We start from the raw sequence: 11,460 nt of genomic DNA, 5'->3' as shown, positions 1-11,460 counted from the left end.
AATCATTTCAACTCTGTGAAAGAAAATATTCTGTAAAACTCTATCATAGTTTTGTATATACGAACCTCGGCCGCGACAGATATCATAAAAAGCTCTTCAGTTCGGTATTAGGTGCGGCATTATTTCGTTTTTTGTTTTGGTAACGTTCATTTTTCATCAATAGTAAACGAAATGAAATTTCTAATGAACCCTGTGAATTTAGTTTTTCAAAGTAGCGACATCTTTTCGTTTTTCTTTTTGTTTTGTAGAGGTAACGTACATTTTGTTCACTTAAATTGATTATTAAAACGAAACGAAAATTTAAATATCTATCGACAAACCTAGGAAAATTTTGGCCTTGGGCATCGACATTTTTTATATGTACTATTTTGATTAGCATTATTCACTTTTTCTGTTTTGTTGTGGTTGCGTACATTTTTTCTAGCCTTTAAAACGATACGAAAAAATAACTAGGCTTTCATCCCCGAGGCTTACCGATCAACTTACGTGACACAACGGTATCAAATATTACCGAGTGTACTTGTCTTAGAATCTGAGTATTCTTTCTATTTTGACAGGCTCTGAAAGTCTGAGTGTCAGGAATTGTAGAAATATGACAAGCAGACAATGCCAGGAACCAAGTCTTACTTCTTACAATCGATTCTTACTAAACCGCTTTTAATTTAGATCGATCGCTTCTACCAATTCCTCATTGAATGTATGAATATAGTCTTCTATACATGTATATAGGCAAATATTCTATAGTACGTTGACTGGTGACGTGAAAAATTCACTCCTTTTGCCTTTGAACGGGAAACCTGAACTTCGACTCTACAGATTCTTCTTTATAACGACCGGTTTTCTCAGAAGTTTTCTCAGAAAAAAATCCGCATTATACAGAGAACATCCTCGAATATTGATAATCAAACCGGAAGTATTGTAGCCCCTTCGATTGTTGAGATTCGCATTTTCGTCAGAAAACCGGAAGTACAATTATTGTAATTTGCCTAGAAACTAAAACATCACCCAGAGAGCACCGATCACCATCCTGGCCAAACTCCGTAACACAAACCCACCCCCTACCTTTCACCACCCCCTAACATCCACCACACCCTTACGTCTGTGTCTCTCGAGGTAATATAAGAATTGCGTCAATATATTTCCCATGACTTTCTTTGATCGATTCGAGTTGTTGATTGATTACGGATCGTCACGCGATTCGTGGCAGGGTTTCTTTTGTTCTCTGTGTTATCATGTAGAAAAGCTTGACAAATTCTTTCCGTATTCCTTCTCTAGTCCATTGTTTTGCCAACAATTGGAAAGCTGGAGTCCAGATGAATTGGGCTTAAATCGAAGACAAATGTCGTGCCGACTAAATCTAGGTTTTAATTTTCACCTTTCATCATATTTTCCGAAAAAAAAAATGAAAATGTTTGAAAAATTGTTTGAATATCTAAATAATATTACCTCAAGTTGTGCTTGAAAAAAATATTTATAGTGTTATTGCATAAACATATTTTCAAATGCGAGACCATAAATTAGTGGGAGCCGCGGTGGCTCAGTGAGTTAGACGCTTGCTCACTAACCTAAAAGTCCAGGGTTAAATCCCGGCATAGGTCGAGATGATTCCTTCGGATTTTTCAACCCGGTTTCCCCCTATCAGTGATGCAGGTAAGTAGGCTGACATGGAAAAAGCGTCTCGTCGTTTGGATGGGACAGTAAACCGAGGCCCCGTGTGCTACAGACTATGCACGTTAAAGATCCCTCGACAGTTGGAAGAGGAACAGGCTAATGCTGCTGTCCTGGCAAAATTTCCCTCATTGTACCTTGCATGGCGTTCCCCGTCCTCATCAGCCCACATGGTGCAGAAAAGTAGGACCATATTTGCATCCTCTTCATGGAAACCTACTCTATGAGTTGGGGTCCTGCAAATATTTTTTATAGAAAGATGCGTAATGACTTTGAGTGCTAAAATTTTCCCCAATACACACTGCAGGGTGTCCAATAACATACTCTTGTCAAGGCTTTGTGGTTTATTTTAAGCTCAATATAATGTAGAAAACTGAATAGAACGATGAATTGGGGCCCTACAAATGATTTACTCAATGCACACTGCTATGTGTTGAATAACATGCCCCAAATTAATCAAGTCCCTGCGATTGTTAAAATGTTAAAAAATGAGATGTTTAAGAATTCATAATTTTAATTTTCATCTTGGAATGACATAAAATAAACCGAGACAAAATATTTAGAAATTATCATCAACAAGAACAATAATAATCCGAAATATTCCGGCAAATAATATACCTTTTTTATAGATCTGTCGAATAATACCATGAAATATTGATCAAATCGGATTATTTTAAAGGGATTGTAAAGAGGTTTTCTAAATTTTGTATGTATATCGGGGATACTGATAGAATCAATTTGCATCATTCCAATTTTCAATCTGACGTCTGTGGTTCCTGCAATTCCACTAAGTGTTTGATGGCGTCACAAATAGCGTATTTCTATTTACACCAGTCTAATTTTTAGGCTTGGTGTGTGTATCGGGAACACTTATAACGTATGTCTACTCCATTACGATTTTAGTTAAAAATTTGAGATGCACCTTATTTCATTTAAGGTCATTATAGTCAAATTATTTCGGATTAAACAATAAATGCAAGTGAGACTTGTAAACATGTTTGTATTTACAATTGAAAAAATAAACATAAATAATAATAAATATATTTAGCTTGAAATAAACAAACAATAAATAAATAAATTAATACAAATAACAATATTGGTCTATTTATAACGGCGTGTTGGTGCTTGGGTTCGAATTCTTCGTGAACATTAAAATGTGAAAATGATTTGCATATTGAGTGAATAAATTTGCATATCTAAAATTTCAAAATTATTTGGTCAAAATGCGAAATTTTGATTCAATTTTCTATAAGTACCAATAACATTATGAAAAGAATGTTTTTGAAAAAAATAAATAGAAATTTATTTTTTATTTACAATAATTCAAATTTCACGAAGTTTTTGAGCAAAAAATATATAAATAAAACACCAACAAAAGAGACGCTTGGGGTAAGATGAATAAATTAAAGGAAAACTTTCACATACTTCTTAAAGGAAAAATTCCAGAAAATTTTATAAATACGTAAAAAAAATTCAACAGAATAATGGAACAAATTTATTTTGTGCACGTCCAGTTCCGATCATAACATAACAATTCATTCTACGTTGGGGTACTTTAAGTTGTAATCAACACATTGTAACTAAGCAAAATGGTTTCTATTACTATCCTTCTTACCCCAAAATAAAGTGGACTGCTCCTGTGTATGTTATGAACTGATCTGGATGTGCATAAACAAACGGAAAAATACTTAACGAAAATAAGAGCAATGACTAGATTTACTCATCAAACGGCGATAATCACAAAACAAAAAAAAAAAAAAACATGGCCATATAGACAAACATATACAAAGGTCAAAGGTGAAATGTCATTATGAATAAATTATATAACATCTCGAGGCTGATTGATGGGATGTCATGATAATTGATTTCAGAGATTTTAAAACAATTTCATATTTATTTCATGATTTAAGTACGGAAGAGATAAAGCACAGCGAACGATTCCGATCGCCTCGGGGAATTTCCGATAATCAACGTAAATGTGCGGTTTAATGAAAGATATGCCGGAAATGTCAACGGAAATGCTCGATGATTTCCGGATGCGTCGGATTAGCTACGGAAGTAGCTTTACAGTTGGCAATCCATTTTCATTGATTATCGGAAATTGCCGATGATATACGAAACTTGATTACCGGAAATGAAATGAATGAACCGGAAGAACAAAGCTCATCAAAAGAGAAATTAAGAGATTCGTAAAAACCACAGCTCTTATTTGGTTTCGTTTTTTTTTTGTATGGAAAAGATACAATCGTACAAAATATACTTTGAGAACAAAACGAAACGATTTAAATTGATTTTCAAATACCAAAATTTATATAAAAAAAAAATGTAATTTTCTATAAAATTTCGGTCACAGTTATTAAGTGCAATGCCACAAAATAACCTCTAAGTTTAAAAAAACAACAAAGCCACACTGGCAAACACAAATAGGGCACACATTAAGTACAATGCCACAGAGAAATATTCCATTCAGCCATTCCTTCGGCCATTTTGATTTAAAGTTTTTACAATAAGATAACGTTATGTACAATATATTTTTTGTAAGTTTCTATTTTTCTATAAGTTGTATAGGAATAACTTTATTCATTTTCACAATCACATTCATATCGAGTATTCATAGATTTAAGTCATGCGGATTGGCTGCTTTGCCGAAATGCACGTGCATTTGACTTGCTGACACACATTGACCATTTTACGTCCTTGCCAGTTCGTTCATTCTTAAAGGATGTCTTAAACATAGCCTTTGCAGAGCATGTTCGTTCCATGCAATTGTCGTAATTTTAAGTTCACATAGTCGACAGGCGTCATAAGGTTCAACCCTTCACCAGGACCACATTTTCACATACACTGACGTTATGCCGTTGAATCTTTGGGAAAGTCGGCAAAGCACAACCACCGCATTTAATCTCAAAAGTCCTCTTCATTTGTACAACATTTTTAAAAATAATAAGTTAACATTTTGTCCATAGAATGTCATCAGTACACCTCCACGTGATTATGGGAACCCTGGAAATCGGGGAATCCTCCAGAATGTTCGTCCACGTCACCAGGCATCATCCGTTGCCCATGGGGACCACCCATCATCTGCAACGATTCAAGGGGCATCATTGGTTGATGTGACATGGATAATCCCGGCGATTGTCGCCCCATATAATGTGGAAGTTGATTGAAAGGTCCCCAGCAACCGTCGATAGGTGGCGATCCATTACTTCCGTTATTTTGACCTTGACTAATGAGGTCATGATCTAATGGTGTGGTGGAACCGTACAGATCGTCTGAAAGTCTGCCAGTGTTGGAATCAAGATCATCTAAGTTTCCTGAAAGTAGAAATGATTTGACATTTTAGAATTTCAGAAGTCACTTTTTTTTTTGAGTCAATGAAAATATTAAAAATTATGATGGTGTTGAAAATGTTTGCATCAGATCTGAAATGCTCAGAAAGTATAACTTTAAGGTATTTGGTAATTTAGCTTTTAAGCCAGTCTTTGCTTTCTTGGATAAAGGATTCCTTTTTAGTGCCCTGAGTAATTTAATCTCATTGAAAATTTCACATTAAATCCAGCCTTTCCTATGGTTGGGTACATGGTGTCATTACAGTGCCCTGTGCAATATAAACTCTGTTGAAGAAGTCAAAACCTTACCTTGGAAGGATCCGGTAGTCATCCCGTCCTCAGATCGTTCATCAGCACTGAGTGAACTATCCAGCTCGTCTTCTCTCTTCACTCTGAAGTATGGATTCCATCTGTTTCGTCCAGCGTCTTTCTTTAATCTCTTTTCTTTGGCTCTCCGATTCTGGAACCAGACTTGAACGACTCGCATATCCAGACCAGTTTCAGCACTCAATTGTTCTCGAACATGTCGGGCGGGTTTAGCACTCTCGTTGTAAGCTCTTTTCAAGTTTTCCAGCTGCTTGGCGTTGATGGTGGTTCTTGGTCGTTTGTTCGAAGAATCCATTTCGTATTCTGAAATAGTCAAACCTTTAAAATCTGAGTTGAAGCTGGCAATATTGGCATGGTGCCGAGGTCATTTTAGAACATTGTTGGATTGTTGGCGGTGGGTTAGCAGGACAGTTGCAGCAACGGAAAAAGATGAACTCGTTGGAAAATGTTTGGGTAGACGCTATTGCCAATACAATGGTTACACAAGGTTTAGACTAAAATCATTTGGCAAATGCAATATGGCGTCTATGTGACCTTTTGAATTGACCTCAAAACTTTTTAGTAAATTTGATGGCAATATAATGTATTATTTTCAAGACCTTGAAAGGTTTATAGACGATGGTCTATTTTAAGATTAATAATATAAAATCGAACAAACCTCTGGCCTTGGCAGTTTCATAATCTTCTTTACAGACGAGTTTCTTGTCTTCCATCAGATAGAACTCGTCCCCCGTCTTCAGCTTCTCGCTACACATCAAACAGGCGAAACAGTCCAGATGGTAGACATAGTCCTGGGCACGGCGCACAATCTCTGTTGGTGGTATACCCTTCTCACAGGCCGCACACTTTGTTCCAAACCTCCTGTAATGAGAAAAAAATATAGAATTAAATTAAATTTGAATTTGATTTTGGAATTGGAAATTTGGAACTGGAATTTTGAATTGGAATTTGGAATTAGAATTTTTTTGATTGGAATTTTCTAAATAGGATTGTTGGAATTGGAATTTTTTAAATCGGATTGTTGGAATTGGAATTTTTTAAATAGGATTGTTGGAATTGGAATTTTTTAAATCGGATTGTTGGAATTTGAATTTTTTAAATAGGATTGTTGGAATTGGAATGGAATTTTTTAAATAGGATTGTTGGAATTGGAATTTTTTAAATAGGATTGTTGGAATTGGAATTTTTCTTGGTGGAATTTTGCAATTGCAATTTTTAATTGAATTAAAAGAATATAGATAATTGAATATTCAAATTTTTTTTTTTATCTCGTTTAAAATCTAATGTAGGCGAAGAACGCAATGCAGTGGACAATGAGAACAATTCGACCAGGGAATAGAGTTGAAGGTCCTACACCACAACGAAAGTCTGAAATTATTATCATTATCAATATCATTATTATTATTAAATTTCGTGTTTATTTGGTGGTATTTGGTAATAATTCTATTTTCGATGTCGGCCTGTCAATTAATGAAAAGTTTTATTTTGATTGATGTTTGTACTGTCATTAGCTACAGGCGTATTCATTCGAGTTCAATCTGGGGCGTATTCGTCAGATTTTGAATTTTTTTCTCTAAATAATCAATTTAGTTTTTTGTTAAATGTCGTTTTATTTTTTATATTCGTATGACGTCACAAAAAGTATTTGTATATCGATACGACAAAAATATTAAAAATATTGGTTATAAGCAAAGTGGATTCTTCGAAATATTCGTTTAGGCAGGCAGGTTTTGGCTTGATAGCGACATCTGCCTTGGCTCAAACTGCTATCCATTACCACTGCTATAAAAGACGACTTACTGCGATTTCATTTCAAAGAAGCTTCAAAAGAACAGCCCAAGCACTTTAAGGTAGCATAATATTTGAAGCTATTCTAGGTCTCGGCTCTATCGAGCAGCTATATGACGATACCGGTCTTCTCTATACAATACAATATCAATTTCCCACAATGCGTATTTGTAGATAACATCTCGTTAGTGAGATACGACGTGATGTTGATATTTTACGCTTCGCAGAGCAAGTATAATGGCGGCAGATACGGGACATATGGACGAAATCTGGTAAAAATCATACAAAGTTAAGAAAATGTCGTTTTTACTGTTAGATTACCGCCTTTTCCTTTTATCTTGACAAACCAAGCATTGAGTTACTATTGTGTCCCCTACAATTAAAATACCCAGTGAGTCGAAGCGGAAGGACATAAAATGGGTTTATGGGATACGGATGAAGTCGTGTATTTGTGCCTGTAGTTTGTTAAACTACTGAAATCACCTGAGATCACTCTGCTATTACCTGGTCCATCTGTCGATAAATTTTACAGTACATGTGGATTATGCAATTCTACAAAAACTAAGTGTTGGATGACGTCACTAATCGCAAAATATAATTTAACACCTAAGGCCCTACGTGATTGATAAGTGACGTCGCCAAACACATAGTTTTAGTAAAATTGCAGGAACCACAGACATCTGATTGAAAATTAGAATGGTGCAAATTGGTGCTATCAGTATCCCCGATACACATAAAAATCTAAAAAATCCTCTTTACAATCTCTTTAAACTACCCATTGGCAAATGAAATCACCTGAGATCAGTCTGTGAATACCTGGCCCATATGTCAACATTTTTTACAACACGTGCGGATTGGGCAATTAGGCCTAAATTAGATTTTAATTGCATTATCTGTTTATTTTGTCATCAAAAATTATTTTCAAAATAGCTGACGCGATTAAAAATAATAATTTCAAAATTAGAAAAATAAAATCTCATTAAAATATTTTTTGGAATTTGTTTACGTAAATAGAATTTTTTTTTTTTATTGTTACTGGCCTTTTTCTAAAATAAATTCAAAGAAAATGTCGAGTATAGTTCTAAGCTCAGTTAATCTAGACATGAAATGAGTTAAAATATAATATACCATATAGATAAATAAGTATATTCATTTCATAAAGCGTGGAATTATTTAGAACCTAAAGCATTACGTCATTACTCCAAAACTAAGAAACGCACAACAACAATAATTTTGAAATTTTTGTTATCATAGGCGCTTCTGATTTTCAATCAACGCCACCTGGTGAATAACCATATAATATATCTGCTAAAAACTCAATTTATGACGTCATTACTCCCGAAATTTTATCAACAGTTTATTTCAGATCCAAATTTTCGCTTTAATTTTCCTTCACCGCTACATGATGAATAGACCTTTATTTTGGAAAATCCAATTTATGACGTCACTTCTCTCGAAAGTTTATCAACAGTTCATTAATTCCAGATCGGAATTTTTGCTGTTATAAATCTGCGCCTATGATTTTCCATCAAGGCAATATTGATATACCTGCTAAATTTTTCATCAGCTTTTTAAGTGCGTTCATTATCTCGCGAGGTTCATAATTAAAGTAGCTTTCAATAAAATAAATCTGTGTGTGTACATTAGGGACCATGTTGGCTTTATTTAAGATTTGCCTAAACAATAAAAGCAATATCAAACTTATGAATTATGTACGTCTTCTTTAGTGCACGTGAAATCATTCAGAATACGTAATGACGCAATTTAAGCGCGTGACTTTTAGCGCGGAAAGAAACTTATTTATTATTTACGTATTTTTCATGTGTTTAGGAAATCGAGCATCCATTTGGATAATTAGAATTTTTATTTATGTTTTTTGTTGTCAAAGCCGTCTTTGTCTTGCGAATACATCTCAAATTTGTACATCAAAGAAAAGCCGCTATGTTCGTTATGCCTGAAGAAACACGTTGCAGGTATTCACTAACTATCCTAGCTTGCAACGTAAATAATTAATGCCACCCATTTTAGAACACCGGTCCCTAGCGGCTTTTTAGTCTTTATAATTTATGGATAGATAACTCTCCTTGACAGTAAATATCTACTTCATGATCGAGGCTATAAACGTTCAAACGACATTAAGTCAACCAAGCAGAACTGCGCGCGCACGTGAAATGTCAATTTGTGCCTATGGACCTGAAGAAAAGTCTTTGAATGATTTATGAAAGGATCGATTCCAAGTTGCATGAAACGTCTAGGTTTTCAGAATATCTGGAACTCTAGTCTCCGGAGACAGTGAGATAGCTTGAATAATTCATGGCCCTCACCTGAACACAGCGATTCTAATCTCTCCAACGACTTCTATATCGCTCTACGTTTCGCGTGAGTGAATGCACGCGCCCTGTCCCTCAATACGTCATATTGCGAGAGAAACTATTGTTATCGCCAAGGTGCACGAGTTTGTCACGCGATCAACCAATTTTATTGCCACTACTGGAAGTAAGAGATAAACATTAAATTCTTAATCCCACGTGAAAAATAATATTGTCTTGTTTATTGCTAGTCTTATCGCATTCTGTCATGGCCATCGAGTTACATTCTGTCTTCAAAGCTTATTGTAAACTCGAGCAGAAAGCTCACGATTGCAAAAATTGCATTGAAATAAATTGAAGTGTTACTTCCTAGTGCTTTATGTTATTATGGGTTTGTTATATCCCGAAATTCGACACCCTACAAATAAGGGAGAGCTGTATACAAATAACAACTTTTAATTTCCATGCTGCATAAATCTATGCTTCATCTTTAGTTTGTGTTTTACCCTTAAGCCTTTAAATTGAAAGTGGGTTTTCTGTTGGTGAATAAAAAGGAACCGTTCCTCTAACTGCAGAATTGTGAAGCAAATTTTAGAATTAGTTCCCCAATTTACTATACTACAGAATACAAGTTGACTTTCTACAGGAACAATTCCACAGAAAAATTAATTCCTTCTCCAAATTTGTCCAGAAATCAAGGATCAAACACGTTATAGTCCCCGAAGGAAACCGACACCACGTGTTAGGAAGCCATTATAAGACCTTCCGCCTTTCATCATTACTGTTTGGACGATTTCTGTTTGTTTGTTATTCGTGACTACACAACAATTATCCAGCTTTAGCGCCAAACCGCACGTGAGGAACGTCATTCGAACTCCCGCCATTTAGACGTGGTTCCATCTGTCGTTAGGAATGGACCTAAACCGTAACGAACAATTATTTTCAGGATAGGATGGCCATTGCGTGTCTATGCATGTTTCCTTAGGTCGTTTTAGTTGTTTGTCCTATTTTCGAGATGGTGATTACCACAAATTGTGGAAATAATTAGTTGGGAAACGAATCAATAGAAGTTTAATGAGGTTTATTTTTACGTTTCAGAAATTTTAGATAATGAAAGACAATTTTAGTGTAGCCGCGACATTTTACACTTTGACGTCGCTTTAATATGACATCAAAATAGAACTTTTGTAGAGCGAGTAGTTTTTATTTCGACGCTTTTTTCTGTACCGAATTATTTAGTTTTGAAACTTCAAGACAATGATTTGGTAACTAGTACTAGACCGGAAGAAAAAAATGGTTACTTACTGAAAGAAGTCTTCTTTGCAATAGACATGATCGCCTTTGGAGAAACATTTGTCGCTAAGTTGGATCTGGCAGTCGGCACATTTCAGACATTTGGAATGCCAGGATCTCTCCAGGACTTTTAATATGAATCTGTCGAAAATTTGATCGCTACAGCCTGCACACGTTGGTATCGCTGAAAAGAGAAAAATTTAATCACATGAACATTTTGATTGGACAGACTTTGAAAGTTAATATAATTAAAATACAAATCTGGATTTTTCGTTTCGTTTTATTCTGTGGGTTAATTCAGATGCAATCTCAGAATGATCAGCTCAATGTCAAAACGAAAGAAAATATGTAGTAGAGAATCTGATATTTAAAAATTTAACAATCCAGAAATTTAGTTTCATTTGTTTTCTATGGGCGACTTCACCTATTCATATGCATTGGGTTATCTCCCTGGGATGGCATTGACTCAAAGTGACGCTTTCTTTCTTGTTGAAAAGTCGAAATTTTCCATATAACATTAATGTTTCGTTTCAGCCGCAAAATTTTCCATTTTATTTATTTTACTAGGAAATAGAAACAAATGGTCAATGAGCCTTCTCGTCTGCAACATTTCAGGCATATTAAACGTTAAAATGTGGTTAATGGCGCGAAATACCGTCGTCTGCTCACAAATGCAGCAGCCGAGAAACTTATTTCATTTTTAACAAATCCCCGTCAACCGTTAGTCGCAGTTAACAAGACGGAAA

The 11,460-nt window shown here is 35.1% G+C and overlaps 1 protein-coding gene across 1 annotated transcript; it reads right to left on the bottom strand.

The window, feature by feature from the left end:
* Nucleotides 1-5,256: 5,256 nt before the first annotated feature.
* Nucleotides 5,257-10,896, bottom strand: LOTGIDRAFT_109201 (hypothetical protein; the record flags this gene model as incomplete). Its single annotated transcript, XM_009046080.1, has 3 exons — nt 5,257-5,627; nt 5,983-6,185; nt 10,727-10,896. Coding segments are annotated over 3 exons (744 nt in total), but the record flags the coding sequence as incomplete, so codon positions are not given.
* Nucleotides 10,897-11,460: the final 564 nt, after the last annotated feature.

This window comes from Lottia gigantea (genome assembly GCF_000327385.1).
Source record: "Lottia gigantea unplaced genomic scaffold LOTGIsca_10, whole genome shotgun sequence".
NCBI classification, from domain to species: Eukaryota; Metazoa; Mollusca; class Gastropoda; family Lottiidae; genus Lottia; species Lottia gigantea.
The sequence above is the reverse complement of the archived record's forward strand: the minus strand, read 5'-3'. Positions and strand labels throughout refer to the sequence as shown.